Source organism: Dendroctonus ponderosae, unplaced genomic scaffold (genome assembly GCF_020466585.1).
Source record: "Dendroctonus ponderosae isolate FM_Combo_2020 unplaced genomic scaffold, Dpon_F_20191213v2 Dpon_F_20191213_8, whole genome shotgun sequence".
Lineage (NCBI taxonomy): Eukaryota > Metazoa > Arthropoda > Insecta > Coleoptera > Curculionidae > Dendroctonus > Dendroctonus ponderosae.
This window is the reverse complement of record NW_026019016.1, coordinates 5,218,386-5,235,325: the sequence shown is the minus strand read 5'-3', so window position 1 is coordinate 5,235,325 and position 16,940 is coordinate 5,218,386. Positions and strand designations below refer to the sequence as shown.

Below are 16,940 nucleotides of genomic sequence, written 5' to 3'. Positions count from 1 at the left end.
GATGGAAGATTTTTGGCGAATCTTCAAAGTTGAGGCGTAAATTGTATCAAGCATTTCTCAGGTAGCCTTTCAAAAATGTCTCCTTTTCTTTGTACTGAAAGTAGAGACTTGAATTTTAGTGCTAAAGTAAAGGAAGGTCGTCTTTAGAGCCTACGCGAGTTTCGGCTCGATCGGAGGGCAGGAAGATTTTTGGCAAATTTTCAAAGTTGAGTGAAAAATTGTGTCAAGCGTTTTACAGGTAGTCTTTCAATAATTCCCCTTCTTCATTGTACTACAAGTAGATACTTCAATTCTATTGTGCTAAAGTAAAGAAACGCTGTCTTTAGAGTCTTCTGCAACTTTCGGCTCGAGCGCAGAGCAGGAATATTTTTGGTGAATCTTCAAAGTTGAGGCGTAAATTGTATCAAGCATTTCTCAGGTAGCCTTTCAAAAATTTCTCCTTTTCTTTGTACTGAAAGTAAAGACGTGAATTTTAGTGCTACAGTAAAGGAAGGTCGTCTTTAGAGCCTACGCGAGTTTCGGCTCGATCGGATGGCAGGAAGATTTTTGGCAAATTTTCAAAGTTGAGTGAAAAATTGTGTCAAGCGTTTTACAGGTAGATACTTCAATTCTATTGTGCTAAAGTAAAGAAAGGCTGTCTTCAGAGTCTTTCTGCAACTTTCGTCTCGAGCGGAGAGCRGSAAGATTTTTGGCRAATCTTCAAAGTTGAGGCGTAAATTGTATCAAACATTTTGCAGGTCGTCTTTCAAAAWTTYCTYCTTTTCTTTGTACTGAAAGTAGAGACTTGAATTTTTGTGCTAAAGTAAGGAAAGGTTATCTTTAGAGCCTCAGCAAGTTTCGGCTTAATCCAAAGGCAAAAAGGTTTTTGGCAAATCTTCAAAGTTGAATCGTAAATTGTGTCAAGCGTTTTCCAGGTCGTCTTTCAAAAATTCTTTCTCTCCATTGTACTACAAGTAGACTTGAATTTTTATGCTAAAGTAAGGAAAGGTTGTCTTTAGAGCCTTAGCAAGTTTGAGCTTAATCCAAAGGCAGAAATATTTGTGCAAAGAGTTTTGCAGGCCATGATACAAAAAATCCATCTTTCCAATGTACAACAGGTAGAGACTTCAATGTTTGAAATAAAGTAAAGAAAGGTTGTCTCTAGTATTCCTGCAAGTTCGATGTCAATCGGGGTGCAGGAAGATTTTTGATGAATTTTCCAAGTTAAGGTTGAAGTTTCTAAAAAAGCTGTGCTTTTCCCCAATAAATCCTCGTTATCCGACTTCACAAACACTTACAGGATCCTGGTTAGTGTCCATTCTGTGCTTCATTCGTCTTTATCAATCAATAGCGAAAACGCCAGTTATCTGAATCTATTTCCAGAGCTGAAATTTATGCCCCATTCAAGTAGTTCGGTTATGCAACAGCAGTCGTGGAAATTTCCGATTTCCAGATGCACATGAGCCGATCTCGTGTGCATGTTTTTCCAATAATGCGAGCCCGATTGAAATCCTGGAATATTCCATTCGGTGTCGGCTTTTGTTTTGCTAAACCCTGAGTTCTGAAAGGCGTAACGGCATTCGTTGCGACCGCAGAAGAGTAATTTTCCCGCATCCAGACGCCCACACCAAATTGAAAGTCCCAAACAAATTGCGTCGTCCCCTTGAGCCCTCAGGAAGTAAACGGCAGCAACACTCCCTTCGCGCGCCCTTCGCTAGTTTTCGTTCAAGGTGGCCGGCAGGAAAAGGGGCGCTTTTAAGCGGGGTGGGTTTACTCGAAATCCGAATCTTTTTCCAAATAGCTTTTTGGCACCCACATGCCATTGACGTGCCGGTAGAAAATCGAATGCCGGTGTGCACACTTTCCGAGTGAATTCAGCTGGTCAGTGACGTGCACGTAACTTTTTATGCTGTGCATCGACTCTTTTATATGGAACAGCCGGAGGAGACCTCGAAATTGGGAAATATAAAACGATCCAGCAGCTTTAAGAAGCTACTGAAGTTGCCGAATTGGGCTTCCACGTCAGGTATGGCCGCATTATGTTTTCGGCGCCCTTTCCATTAAGAGACTGACTGATTATGCCGTTCAATTTCAGGCAATTAAGTAATTAAATTTCTCGATTACTTACTTCATGGAAGGGCGACTTAATTAATTAAGTTCCGTGCAAATTAGCGTCAAATTATTTTGTAAAGTTGCCAATTTATGCGGACTAAAATAACGAGGAATGCTTTCGGTGTTTTGTCTGCTTAAAACAAATACTGTATTCATTAAAAAAACGGGGCCACTGGATCAAAGTTAGACAAGACAAAGAACTACAGGCCGATTTTCTAAAATTGTGCAAAAAATCCTCGTGCTTTGTTTCAAGTGTATTTTACAAAATCCTTTTTTTAAGGCGATAAATAGTGATTTGTTTTCCGACTTTGAAGAGTTTCACATTCGTAGGGCCTAAGGGCGATTTTTGCCAACTTTGCGAGGTTGTAATGCGGCCAATAATCCTGCCGCTCATAATTCAAAGCCACTGTCCAAACGAAGGCGAGTTTCCACTCGAGTCTCTTTTATGACCGCAAAGGATGCTTTTTGCTTAAGGGCGAGTTTGGTCAATTTATGAAAGTCGACGCTTTTACATGTCACAGCAAGATCCAGCACTTTCCAAATGAGGACAAATACTGACTAGCGGTTTTTCTATGGCGCTACAGGATGATTTGCTTCTGGCTTCCTGCGACTTTCGTGTTCTTACGGCCAAAGGCAGATTTTTAGCAAATTTTCACGCTTTCATGCGGAGCACAATTCTGTCGCACATGTTTCAAAGTTGCGTACTGCACAAACGAGTGCAAGTGGGGACTTGAAATTTTTAATCACCGTAAAAGATGCTTTGTTTTTGAATCTCTGGGGTGTAATGTTCGTAAGACTTAGGGGCGATTTTTGGTAATTTTTCAAAGGCAAAGCTCCAAAGCTGTAAAGAACATTGTGGCTCATGTTACTGTCCAAACTAACGTAAAACTTCTGAGTTTGGAAAAGTTGTCTCTGGAAAGTCCGCAAATTAAAGTTGAAATTACGTCAAAAGTCGACTCTTGAAAAATACAGTTTCACTGCTTTTTATAAAGAAAACGAACTTATTTTCTACTGGAAGCTTGCCGGTTGTTCGGTCTTGTTTGGCCGGTTTGGCTGGCGCCACTTGGAAAATCCGAATTCTACTTGACTGGATATTTATTGGTTCAATTCGGCCAGAACCACAAGGCCCACTAAAAAAATCAAGCCAAAAGTTTAGGGCATAATTCATTTCGGCTAAATATAGGATCCATTACGGATCGCGGAACATTTAATCTGCCAGCCAGTGAAATGCCAACTAAAATAGCACGTTAAATTGGGCCAACAACACAATACCCCAAGCGCCCCTTTTTGTTTTTTTGCGTTACATAATTGGGGGAGTTTTGGGAAGGATTTGCTGCAAAATTTACCTTGAGATACTAAAGATACTTGTTTTTTAAGTAGTTTTTAAATTAATTTTCTTTTTTTTTCAGGTAAGTTTTCCCAAAGTATTTACTCGCTAGGACGAGCAGGTAAGTATTACAAAACTTTGTTGTTGCACCACCCGTTACTTTGAATAGTTAGTATCCCTTTTGTACTGTTTTTATCTATTAATTTTTTTATTGATATTGAACCACGCCCATTGTTTTTTATCGACATTCAGTGTCGCTTTCGCTTTCATACCTAGCAGGAAATTCGGTAATCGTGGCGTTGCCCAGCCATCTCTAACCGCAGTGGAATGTCTGCTTGACGTTAGTGAAACATTGATGAAAACGCCCTGTTTGTGTTTATTCTGTTGTATTTTTCGATATTTCGTTGTTGTTTCCTGTTTTTAGTGCACGTGATTGTGATAATAAATGAGCGGTTGAAGCTGGGTAAGCAATTGCGTGGGAACTGCGCTCACTTAACGTGTCACTAGACTTCTAATGTTTAGATCGAGTCAAAGTAGGGTTATGTTTACCTTTGCCCAATGGTCATTCGGGCTGTTTGTGTGTTTTTTTATTACCCCATAGGCTCTAATGCGATTAAACCCATGGCAAGCATGGAACGCCGATTGGGCAATCGACGCAACATGGGCGAAATCTCACCTAATGTAATCCTGTTATGCAGAGTTCATTGCAATAACAGTTGGCCTTGGTGTTGTTACAGCTTTATTACACCTTAGTATGTTGGTTTTATGGGTTTTAAGTCTAGTGCTTTGAACAATTGTGAGCACGGGCTATCTGTGCTGGTTTGCGAATAAACTAGGCGATAATTTTTATTATAAACGTTGGCAGGATTTTAATTAACTATAATACAGTTAATTGTTTTACACTGTTTTGGCAACACGGGTCCGTTTGTCGGTACCTGTGCTTTGTTTATCCCGCTGTAATAAGTGGTTTCCACCGTTCATAGTACCTTAACAAAAGCGGCCGCATAATGGGCCCGAAACCAGGTGTTTAACAATGGCCCCCTTTGCCAGCCACCTGCCATTTCACTTGCACCCTTAAAACAGATGGTGGGTTCAAATGGACCATCAGTACTAAATGGATTTCGTGCCATGTTGGTGCGATTCGCTCTTTAAGTAAATAGTGTCAACATAAATTCTTCGCGGTCAAGATAATGGTTGTTCCAATTACATGGCCATTATCCAACCTTGCACGTTGATGTAACTGGCTATTTTTAATGATCTAAGCCAGCCAGTGTGTTAAGCGGGGGCTTTTCGGTTTCTCTTTATTATAAAAAGGGTCCTTTCCACACGGAGAAAGTTTCATTCAGCCGGTAACAAACCATGTTATCATCTTTGTTTTGTCAAGATAACGGCCGAGAGAATTCGATTGTCTTGCTGATCTAATGGGATCATTATCATATTTTTACCAACTGTGTTGATTAATATTGCATGCGCATCTCAAGTACCGCACCGTTTGAATTTCAATTATTCTGATGACAATTGAAACTGAGCGCTGGATGGATGAGTGAATTCCGTTGCCAATGGGTTTAATCGTGGGGTGTTGGAAAAATACGCACACGCCTGCCATGAGCGAGTATTCATTGAATCAATTCATTAATAGTGATGTGAGTGAGAAAAAGCGCAATGTGGTCTAAGCAAGCGGACACACGAAACAAAAGCGGCAGCAACATGACCTCGTTCAAGAACAAGATAACCAATAGGAAGTCGAAAAATGCTGGCGATAAAGCTGCAGTCGAGCCTTCGACAGAGGCTGCGAACGAGCAGGACAAGAAAAAACAGCAACCCACCAAATCTCCGAATCCAAAGCCTGGACGAAACAGGGCCCGGAATAAGAATAAAAAGGAAACGGCCAAGAATCCGGATAAAGTGAATGAGACGGTCATTGTTCCAGCAGACAATAATACAAAGGTATGTAGCGCAAAAAAAACTGTTCGCCTAAAGTATCACATGTCGCATGCAACCGAGTGGGCAGTGGGTATCTAGGCCATGTTGAATCAGCAAATTTCGTTCATCTATTGCGAATTAAACTTTCCATTTGTTCCATAATGTCATCTGTTTTGTCATTTGATTGCAACCAAGTTAAAAACAACAAAAACACCTTCAATTAAATGCTGGCAACGTTTTCATTGCGCCTGGTAGGTCAAGTGATGCATACACAAGGGAGCGCGATATAGCGGTTTCTATGGATACCACTACGTCCTTATCACACTTGCCCTATATACGAGGGTGTTTTGCAAAGAGAATTGAAAAATCGCCTCAATAAAACTGGATTTTTCCAATGATTGTCCTCTTTTAGCCTAAAAGTATTAGCAAGGAGACTGAATTAATCGACAATAACACAGACGAATGTGACGGTGTTGTTTTACGTAACCCGAACTCAGCTCGCACTAGTAACACTTCGGTGAAGCGTTACAGCGACAGTTTTGTCATCGAAAATCAAATTGGAAGCGCTGAAGAAATTGCCGAAGAAGAGAAAATCACGGTTCCGACTCCGCTGACTAGGGCATTAAGCGGTTTTTTTGTTACCGATCAGAGCAAGAAGCAAAATCGCAGATTCAGTGACCTGTTCAGGTAGATTTTTGGGTACAATGCGAGTGTGGATATTATGGACTTGTTGTGGTTTGCAGGCCGGCCAGCAGCAAACTCTCGGGCAGCACCGAGAGCTTGAAAATGCCGATAAAGCTGGAGAAAAATGCGCCGGAGAAAAGCTCAAAAGTCGCTGTGAAAGAGGCGAAAGAAAAAAGCAAATCGAGCAAAAAGACGGATAGTAACAAGAAAAGTTCCCAGGTGCCTATTGATTTAATCCAATTTGTCCAATTTTGCGTATGTGTGGTTTTAGACGAAGTCGGCAGATTTTGTTAAGCCCGCTACGACGGAAACATCAAATTCCTACTTAAAAAGGGTGAAATCGCGGATTTACAAAAGCAAAAGCGACGATTGCGCCAAAATCGATCTGGACAACAAATATAAAAAGTTAATACCCAAGAAGTCCTTGGACCTAAACGGCAGAATACCCGAAGAAGACGTGGCATCTCCCACTGGTTAGGAACTGTTTTTTTTGTGTTTCAAAGCCTGGGAGTAACGTCTAATTGATTTCAGGAGTAATTCAGAAATCATTGGGCCACTTTCACTTTGGCAGATTAACCAGACAAACCACAAATTTGGAACGGATCAGGTAGGTCTTCAGGCAGTAATCAGGCCGTTAAAGTTACCAACAATTGCTTTTCAGTCGGCCATTCGGCTCGCAAAAGTCGGTAGAGAACGCCCAATCCAACGGATTAGAGCGGCCCGCTTTGGCCAAGTCAAAGTCCAGCAGTGCGATTAACTTGAGCTTGTTGAGGGCACGAAGAGCCAAAGTGATGGATAATGGTTCGGCTGCTCTGTGCAAAGACGAATTTGACTTTATACCGTTTTGCGAATCGCGCCTAACCGGCTCTAGTACTAGCTTGCATAAGTTCCCTAGTTGGTTACATATTAATAAAGGTAACCCTTTGGAAGTGGTTTAATGTAGTTGAGTGGTGCAACAACAATGGGTGGATTTAATCAGTTAGTTTTGTGGCTTTTTTGGACAGTTTTCAAAGGTTTTTCGTTTAGGTGAATCGAAAGTGTCGCAGCCTGTATCGAGGACTGGATCGGATCGGCGGCCGGACGCCGTTCGTGAAGAAGGTGCCCGGCCTGCCGAAGACTCAAACAGCCATCAGCAAGCCGATGGATCTCTAAACCACACGGAAACCAGTGTGGAGAAAAAGGAGTCGATGTCGCAAGACAAGTAAGAAACAATTTTGTCTATTTTAGAACTATTCATCCTTGTCCAGTTGGCACGTTTTAATTTATTATCTTCACTTGTTACTACTACTGGTAGACTCGCATTAGCATTATCGCTCATTATGTCACGATGATTTCAAGTAGTAATAGACGTGACGCATTTATTTATCGCCAAACCTCACCGACGCTTTTGGCGATGTGATCGTTTCACTACTGAAAACATATCGCTCCAGTATCCACCCTATAAAGGCATAAAGCTTCATTTGCTTATCGGGGAGATTAGATTAGCGGTCGAAATTGCAGCTATTTTCGAGGCGCTGCCGTTCTAGCAACGTCCGCCTGGTTGCTTTTTTCAGTGGTTTTTTTGCGTTTTTTGCGTGCTGAGAATGTCCGAGAGGCGATCGCTTGCAGACTTTTTCAGCAAGACGACCGTCACTAGGAAGGTTAGGTGTGTGTGTGCAGCGAAACGGTGCTGTAGCCGAGTGTAGTTTGTTTTGTTCACGGAAATTGTTTCTGTTTTCTTGCAGTTCTGCCAGCTCACAGGCGGGCGCCAAGCGGCGGGCTGGGGGCCACATTAACCGATCTGAGAGCGTGAAGGAGCAGTCTGAAAAGGTACCCGATTTTCTGTTTGTTTCTTTTGAATATACTCAACGCGCTTTAAAACTGCAGATCAGAAAGCAGCAGCGCAGGAACATCAGCGATCCCTCCCATTCAACAAACACCAGGTAAGGGCTGGTAATTTTTTATTTAATCCTTGCTCATATTCGCGCGCCTTTTAGCAGCTACGATGTGGAAAACGAGAGGCAGGCCGATTTATCCAAAAACACCGACTCTGGCAGTTCGTCCAACTCCAGTATATCGGCCGTCAAGTAAGTGGCAGCAAATATCAAAGATTGCTTTTGCTAATCAATGGATTGATTTTTTCAGTGGCAGGCTGTCGGAAAGTCCGTCCAATAGCATGGACGTGCACCAGGCCACGGTGCGCACTCAGTCTGACTCTGACTCCGATATGGATGGGGAGGCTGATCCTCTGAACTGGCAGGAATTGGTGACTGACGAAGAACTAAAGAAACTAAACACGAGCGAAAAGAAGCGGCAGGAAGTAATCAACGGTAATTATCAAAGATTAAACCGTTTATTTGTGAACGCCTGATAATATTCGGCCCGCCTCGATTCTACTCTCACCTTTGTGGGTGTTGGGAGGAAAAATGGGGCATGTTGGGTGCTGGTGCCCAAAGACTATTAGAAGCGGCACAGTACCCGATCGGCTAACCGATTTATCTCGAAATCTGCTAGTCTCAGGCACCCCCACATATTATATCAGCTGGACTTACCCTATCTGCGAGAGTGCATAGATTGACACAAGTAAAGCGACACTTGTTACGCCACTCAACAGAGTGCACTTTCCTCTATTAGTGCGGGAATTTCCGGAACAGGATATAATTATAAGGTCACTTACGTCAACTATTCTTTTAAAATGAGACGTAGTTTCGTTTCTGCTAGGATCAGCATACGTTAACTATAAAAGAAGCCACAAGAAAAGCGAGCATTCAGTCATAGTTTCACATTCACTCTATAAGTTCGACATCTAGATTGTAAAGAGTTTGGTTCTAAAAATATTGTTTTAAACAGGCTTTTCCAATTAATCAATAAAATTATAGCAAACTTGTTTGCATCGGAACCTTTTGATTGATGTATTGCCAGTGATAACACCGAAAGTTTCGTTGTTGTTCAATACTAACTTTAATTATTGACAAAAAAACAAGAAACGACTTGGCATTATCGCAATTTGCTTTGTAGATGTTGGCGGAATTTCACATGTAAGCAGTTACCGCTCTGATAATCACCAGCCAGCAGTTTATCTATTGAAACTTTAAACGCGGAAATAATTTGCAGAAATCTTCCTGACGGAGGCCTCCCATGTGCGAATGCTGAAAGTCCTGTACAAGCTGTTTTACAAAAAGCTGGTCTCCAGCCAGATACTGAAGCCCGATGAGATCAATCTAATATTTCCGAATATCAAAGAGCTGCTCGACGTCCACACGGAGATCAACAAGGAGTTGCGTCGCAAGCGCAAAGAGGATCCACTAGTCAGGCAAATCGGCGACACGCTGCTGGCCACTTTCACCGGTAGGCTCGTAAAACTTGTCCGAATCCCGTTTGGGGGTAATTAATTGTGTGTGTGTTTGATTAATCAGGACCGCAGGGTGAGCAGCTTCAAAAGGCGGCAGCTTCTTTCTGTGAGCGTCAACAACTGGCCCTTGAATTAATCAAGAAGCGGCGGGAGCGAGACAATAAGTTTGACTCGTTGCTGTGCGAGTGCGAGAAGAAACGCCAGTGTCGTCGTCTAGAGTTGCAAAGTAACTACAAGCGAAAAATTAGTGAATCGCATTCAAACTGGTGCTTGATTTGTTGCAGGTATTGTGCCATATGAAATGCAGAGAATCACCAGATACCCTCTTCTGCTGGAGCGATTGGTGGAGAGTGTCGAAGCAGCAGAGAAGACGTGTAGTGAATACAAAGACGAATTAGTTAAGCTGAGGTATGTGACTTTTGATTCGTCCACTAGCAGATTGAACAGGTTGTTATTGTCGATTGAAGGGAAGCGCACCTTCACTCCAAGGCAATCTTGGGGTTCGTGGATGAGGCGGCCAAACTAGCCCACAACCGGCATCGGCTCGAGGAAATTCAACGACATTTGGATGTTTCTAATTTCAAGAATAGCGATCATCCTATTGTGAACGATTTTAGGAATATCGATCTAACTAGGTATGTAATTAGTGCAGCCAAATAACGGCTCTAGAGTACTGAGGGGTTGTTTCGCAGGTATAAGCTGATACTAGAGGGTGGCCTTCAACTTAGACGGCCTAATAAAGCGAACGTGCACGTGCACGTTCTCCTGATGGAGGAAATGGTGGTGATATTTCAAAAGGAAAGCGAAAAATTCATTTTGAAATTCTTCCAGTCGGGCTCGTCCACCCCAATGGCTCCATTGAGCCCCATCATCAAAATGAACACACTTTTAGCCCGTGAAAATGCTGTCTGTAAGTGCAACCACCGCAACCTTTCCAGATGTGTACCACATTGAGTTTTTTTGCGTAGGTAAAAATGCCCTTTTCCTCGTAAATACCTCAACCACCAGCAGTCAGATGTACGATCTTCAAGCGGAAGACGAATCGAAGCGGGAAACGTAAGCGAGTTTTCCATTGAATCTAATGGTTTTTAAGAAAATGGTTTGGTGCTAGATGGCTGAAGCACTTTACGGATGCAGCAGCAGCATACAACCGACGAGAGGATAAAATCACCAGAACAACGGGCAGCATTAGCATTACACAGCCCGTAACCGATTCTGATTCGGAATCGATTCTTCGGGAGGCATCCAGGGAACCGGAACCCGTTGTTGAATCCGCAGACCGACTTTCGTCCTCTTTCACAACTGCGGAGAAAGAGGACGCAAACCAACCTGCAGAAACTGCCGCAGGAGAGGATGATGCTGTGAGTGTTGAGGATCCTCAAGCAGGCGGCGATCACACTCCAGGTATTAAAGAGTCGGGTAATGAAGTTGCACCAGCAAAACAAACTAACCACTAACTGGTACCGAGTGCAATCGGAAATTAAACCTTTCTTTTATACGAAAAGTCGATTTAAATGGGCATGGAGAACTAACATGAGGTGTCCTGGTATTATTCTAGATGTGACGAGTGGTGGTGGTGGTATTCACGTAACGACGAAAGTGAGCGCTGAAGAATGGCCTTTGATCCAACCTTCGCAAGTTAGCGTAGCGGTACCACCAGTGCATACGGCAGAATCGAAGCTTACACCCCTAGGTAGGGCTTTGGAACCTTCTAATACGCTTCTTTAATTGCACCAGCCGTTGATATTCCGCTGTGTTTGAATCGGTGCGGAATAAGGATTCGATGTGTTTTTTTCTCAATTTAGAGCAAATCCGACGAAAAGATGCACTAGTGAAACAAACGTTAGCCGAAAAGGACGATCTGGTGGCTGATTTACTTGCCATTCCGCGGGAGGACTTTCAGCACATCGCCGACATGGCTTCGACTGCTTCAAGCAATGCGGACAGCCACTCTTTGGATATAACCGATCGGCTGCTGGCCACTGTCTTCCAGGTAAGGCAAAAAACCAAAAATTACTCCCAATCGCATTCAATTACCGTTTGCTGTTTTCTGTTGCGTGCCTATTTTGGAATTATCTTCCTTTCAGAATGTAAGTAACTACAATGTTTATTTAGTCTTACAAACATTATGCAATAAGTAATGTCAAGGGGTTGTATACAGGGTGTCCCACCGGGTGATCGATATCTGGCAAACTATAATTGGGCCAAAATTGAAAATTGCACGGTATACCGAAGTCATTTGGGGGCAAGCGATCTAAAATATTTACGAACCCAAGTACCCGCAAAACCTAACTGTTCATGACGCATTAGATGATTGTTGTTTGGACTTAGGTTGATATTCTTCAACGAGCAGTAAACGACGCCCTCAACATAACGGAAGGTGATGTGATCGCTGCTAGGGGTGGCAAAGTGCCCATTTGCGCCAGCCAAGAGGGCGCAACCGAAACCAGATCTGTGATTCCCAGTGTGCCTGCTGGATTAGTTGGAGAAATTGCCGCTTCTCTAAGCTCTCAGCTTACCACTCTATTGGTCAGTAAACCGGTAAATCGCTTGAAATGTTTGGCACGTGTATTTCTGTTGTGTTTAGAGTGAAATCAAGCATGTAGAAGAGGACCGTGATCGGCTGCGCAAAGAACTGCATAAAATCAGGGAGCAGCTGCACGAAGAGCATCATCTACATAGTCCTGTGCCATTTGAAGATGCATTAGACCCTGATGAAAGTGCCCAGGTGCGTGCTCACTTTACCTTCACATGACACAACTGTACTAATATAGCATTTCTGTTCTAGGAGATATTTTGCGAAGCAATAAGTGACGATCCAAACTAAACGGTAAATGCTTACCAAACAGGGCGAAGTCAAAACTGTAGGGTACCCAAATGTATATTTTAATCGGGCCTATTATTATAGACGCTATTTATATATGATACATTGATAATAGTGACTGTTGTGGAAGGAAAACTACGAGTTTTGCTGCAATTTGTGCAATATTATTTGTACGGCAACCATTCATTGTTGAGTGGCGCCCATCGATGCCGAACTCTCGTTCGAAAATTTATTGTTGCACTCTGTACAACATCTGATTGTATGTATTGGAAGAAAAAAAGACAAAAAGTGGCTCGATGGGACCGAACATGAGCGATAAGTATGATTTACAATAGTTTTACTTTAGGTGTCGCATTTATAACAAGGAGAAAAATCAATTAAAAAGACCTGTTGCGGTTAGAGCTTAACTAATTTCGTACTTACTTACTCATCAATGCTTTATACACGTTTCGATCAGGATCGAAAATAATTTGTTTGCTCTTATTTTCGGAAAGTTCATTAGGTTTTTAATATTATTTAGTCAAAAGTAACATTGAATTTAACTCTATTTGTGCGGGGTATTTGCCAAAAAATCCACTGGCGACAATATGAAATTTACGAAAAGCACTTTCAGCTGTTTAATAGAGGGAAAACTCCATTTTAGTCGGTGGATTGAAGTTGGAAACACCCGGTACATGATTGGTTATTAGTTTGCCATAAAATAGAGCGTGTTTTCATGTTGAAATTCCGAGTGTTACTGATGAAAGCAAACCGAATACGTTTGAGATTGAACTCTTTTGATCATTCTTAGTTCGAGACAGTTTTGGTATTGGATTCTGTTATTTTCATTAATTTAATGCTAGTTCGACTACTTAAAATCGCTGTTATTCGGCGACTTTTTTCTTACTTATGTGGAAGTGCTTTTAATAGGCACTAAAGATCCTAATAGAATCAAATGCCAGGGTGTTCAAGTAATTATTACAAAAGCGTAGGTCCTTTTCTTCATTAGTAACCAACCTGTCTTGTACATGTGAATGTAAATAACCTTCAGTCGATTAAGTTTGAAAATCTGCATTGGATAGACGAAAAAAGTGCAATATTTACAATAAAATTAATTCATTATGGAGGTTTCCACTCTAGAGACGATTGATTGTTTCAAGGTGTTTTGCAATTTTTTTAACTGTCCAATGTGTTTTTATCGCGATCTACCTGAACATAGTATTGTATTTATTGTTATAGTGTAGCTTTTTAATTTAGATGTATTTTTATCGGTAAATGAAGAAAATGAGGAGAATGGGTGCTACACAACCACTGACAAAGCCAGTGTACATTTAGAGAAAAGTGCCTTTTTAACGAAGCATCCATTTGCTTTTACGTAATAGCTTTATCAAATTATGTGTATTTTTTTAACCAAGGAAAGATGCGGCATTTATGTAGATTTTTATTATGTTATTAATTTTGTATTTTTTTTATTAGCCACATCCAGCAAGCTAATAATTAGAACAATTATTGTTATGTATTTATATAAAAAGGTAACAGTCCTCTTATTACGTAATAAACCCTTTTAAACTAGCCATTTGGGTACAATCAGTATTAAAAGTGCAATTCTTACCTTGTTCATCCAGTCCTTGTGTGCTTGTTTAGTTAGTGAACAACGGTTATTCTCAATGAATATCTACAAATAAAACAAAATGCTTGATAAATGAAATTTATTAATACAGCTGACGTGCCAAATTTAAAATACACAGTTGGAGTGTCGTCGTAGAATGAAAATTATACACTGTTAACATGAAATTGATGAGCAATCGGGGGTATTAACAAATATCCAATAAATCGCGCCTATTATGCGGTTGGACTAGAGTTTTTTTTCAATTCGTTAATCGATATCAAGAAAGAAACGTATAATTATGAAACACCTTTCGATACATAACACCTCATTCAGAAACTGCCAAGGGTATAAAACGCGTTAGAAAGCTTAACATTTAAACCATCTTCCTAATTAAATTGTGTTTCTTCTTAACTCTTATTATTACTACTATTGCTAGAATTAATTAACTCTAATTATTGGGCAGATTGTGTAATAATGAATTCATCATTTCCGAAAGGTTCTTTACGAAATAAGGGGAATTTAATGTAAGTAAGTATAGATCTCGAAATGTGTTAATCCCGCAGACACACTTTCAGGCCCAGTTTCGAGCCTGCATTTCCCAACACTCCCTAAATTTGCGCCGTTTATTTCGGACGAAAGAAAGTACTGGTTTCGCGAGTGTTATTTTCAAGCTAAACCCAGCTAATTGGTTCGAAAACGGTCGTGGCAGCCTGGATGTGGGATTGGCACATCTCGAGATTATACCTGTTTCAATCCGACGCCTTGACGACTCAAAAGATTCATGATTTGGTGATCCATAATGTACATTAGCATGCGTATCGCGGCCTTAAGAATCCTGCCCTGGCCGGGTTCAAAATAGAGCCAAAATTTAGAAAAACCGTATAGTGCCTCTCGACTATGTACATGACATAATAAAGCAATAGTACCAAAGCGCATGTTTTGGTCATTTCGTAATCTTTTATGCTGTTTGGTCTATTCTAGAAAAATATATTCCGCTTATAGAGATAGATATGTATTAAGGTTGTTTTCTAAAGACAATAATTGGACCACGATACAGTCTTAAAACTAGGACCTAAATCGGGCCGTGCGAGCCCCGAAAGCTGACTGAAGCTGAAAGGGCTTCGAATGCCGCTGTCGGTTGCCTGCCGGCACTCCTTCAAGGGTTTGAAAAATCAACTAGTTTCTAGATCTAGACCTTGCGCTTGCGGGTATTGGCTCTATATTTACAAAGTAGAAGAACTTCCTACAGGACGACACTAATTTGCAACTTGCATGTTCTCCGAAGATTTAATAAGTTGAAAAGTTACAAAGTAGTTTGTCACAGACAGTTCCAAGTGTGGACGGTTCGCTAATCTATCAAAACTAGATAAACAAGCCTACCTGCTTTATAGATCTAATAGGCTAATAGAACAAGTTCAGTCTATATTTAATTAAATTATTCAAAGTCAACACTCTCCGAGAGTTTGGAAATAAATTTATCGTGCAGTGTTTATAGTATAGAACTTAAAAAAAATCTTACGGTTGTTCTTACTAGAGAGGTGCTGATTCGTTTTTAATGCTGCCAACATCAAAGTAAAGTTGCAAGTGAAAATATCGCCGTAAGAACTTTACAAGTTTCAAAGTGATCCTCAGCAGAAGTGCGGTAATGAGTAAGCCTTAATCGAGTAAACAATTTCTATTATTTACATGTTTCTACCAACGTTGACTAGAAGGCCTCTATTAATAATAAACCCTACATATGATCCCTCAAAAACAAGTTTAGTTGCACTTTCTTGGTCAATTTTCACATTTATACAGAACGGCCGGAAATTGGTGGGCAATTTTCTAGTCAAAGTGAACCTTTTCTTTTGCGGGTGCTCGGTTTTCGTATAGAAAATGTTGAAGCATTTTGGCAATGAGCTACTTACCGGTTTGCACGGTGAATTCACAGCACTTCGATAGCGATAAATTGAGAAGTTCAGTGCGTATAAACTAGAAACTGCTAAACTGATGTTTTATATAAAAATGTGCACACTTCAATTCTCTATCCCGCAATGTCAACTAGAGCTTTGCAGCTCAACCGGTTCTCTAAATATGAGCCGAAAGACAAAAGACCGACGACCTATTTCCCCGTAACAAACTGAAAATTTAATCGGCATTTTGACACAATATTGAGGTTTTTATCACATCCCGAACGCACCGAGCTACAGAACTTACAGTATGATATAATCGTTTGCTCGATAGCCCTTTGGATGAATCATCCTTTGCAGTTCGATTTGAGTGTGTTTATTGTTGACATTTTTATTCAAAGTGCATGTTCGCACGGCAATATTTTGAAAATAAGTGTTTGGATAATTTCCGTTAACAGTTTTCTCAGCCAGAGATGAAACTCGATAGACTTTTTTATGCTAAATTAAATGCTTGTCCTTGGATGAGTCTTTTGCTCTGAAGATATCTAAGCTGTGCGAATACTAAGAGCGGTTTGCAAGCTAAACACTAAACGTCTAAAATAATTTTGGTATAAAAAAATGCGTCTTTTAAGTCTATCCGGTTAAGCAACTAGAGCTTTGCAGCTCAACCAGTTCTTTAATTATTAACCAAATACTAAGCTATTTTCAAAACCCGCATTATTTTCATAACCATTCGACGTTCGCGATTCGCACTGATCTCCATACCGATGCTTGCTTGCATAAGAAAAGGCCCTACTTTTGCCCACAGAACCGGCAGCTAAAATTGCACACATTTCCGGCCACAGCTATTCAAGTGCCTAACAAGCACACGCTCCAATTTCAAACAATCCTACGAAAGAACAGTTCGATGTGTTTAAACCAAAGGCGCAAAAATTCGCCACATTCTCATTGAAGAACAAGTGCCTACTTTCCCTCCACCATCTCCTCCTCCTCATCCTCGCAACACTTGTCATCGCTTATATAAAATGCATTCACTTACTTACGGTGAGTGGAGGCGTTAAGACTACAACCACTTCTTCCTCAGGCTGTTTCCTCGTCTCCCCCACATCAGGTTATATCATACGATGGTCCCCTGCAGCTGCTGAGGATCCCCCGAACTGGTTGGAAGGGCTGCTTGAGACGATGACGACGTCATTGGCTCCGCATATGAGGGGGAAGAGATGCCTATAAACATTCACATACGCTCGCTTTATTCACTGTTCAAGTTGGGAGGACGGAAAAGA

The 16,940-nt window shown here is 41.2% G+C and overlaps 1 protein-coding gene and 1 long non-coding RNA gene across 8 annotated transcripts in view; one reads left to right on the top strand and one right to left on the bottom strand.

Annotated features, from left to right (window-relative positions):
- Positions 1-13,731, top strand: part of LOC109534322 (rho guanine nucleotide exchange factor 12) — a 25,524-nt gene extending 11,793 nt beyond the window's left edge. For 4 of the 7 annotated variants that reach the window (XM_048669167.1, XM_048669171.1, XM_048669166.1 and 1 more), the window contains 18 exons: positions 3,501-3,539; positions 7,052-7,226; positions 7,750-7,834; positions 7,892-7,947; positions 8,002-8,091; positions 8,150-8,334; positions 9,119-9,352; positions 9,421-9,582; positions 9,641-9,764; positions 9,824-9,991; positions 10,049-10,266; positions 10,325-10,412; positions 10,468-10,775; positions 10,915-11,049; positions 11,162-11,349; positions 11,688-11,885; positions 11,944-12,084; positions 12,145-13,731. In XM_048669167.1, the coding sequence (XP_048525124.1) occupies positions 3,501-3,539; positions 7,052-7,226; positions 7,750-7,834; positions 7,892-7,947; positions 8,002-8,091; positions 8,150-8,334; positions 9,119-9,352; positions 9,421-9,582; positions 9,641-9,764; positions 9,824-9,991; positions 10,049-10,266; positions 10,325-10,412; positions 10,468-10,775; positions 10,915-11,049; positions 11,162-11,349; positions 11,688-11,885; positions 11,944-12,084; positions 12,145-12,183 (2,633 nt within the window). In that variant the 3' untranslated portion in view covers positions 12,184-13,731. The remainder of the gene's footprint in view (positions 1-3,500; positions 3,540-7,051; positions 7,227-7,749; positions 7,835-7,891; positions 7,948-8,001; positions 8,092-8,149; positions 8,335-9,118; positions 9,353-9,420; positions 9,583-9,640; positions 9,765-9,823; positions 9,992-10,048; positions 10,267-10,324; positions 10,413-10,467; positions 10,776-10,914; positions 11,050-11,161; positions 11,350-11,687; positions 11,886-11,943; positions 12,085-12,144) is intronic. The other 3 variants (XM_048669168.1, XM_048669169.1, XM_048669170.1) reach the window with 3 other exon arrangements.
- LOC125505429 lies at positions 12,862-16,934 on the bottom strand. Its single transcript, XR_007282160.1, has 2 exons — positions 16,697-16,934; positions 12,862-13,834 (listed from the first exon to the last, which is right to left on the bottom strand). It is a non-coding gene; the product is annotated as an uncharacterized LOC125505429 (long non-coding RNA).
- Between the last annotated feature and the right edge of the window lie 6 nt (positions 16,935-16,940).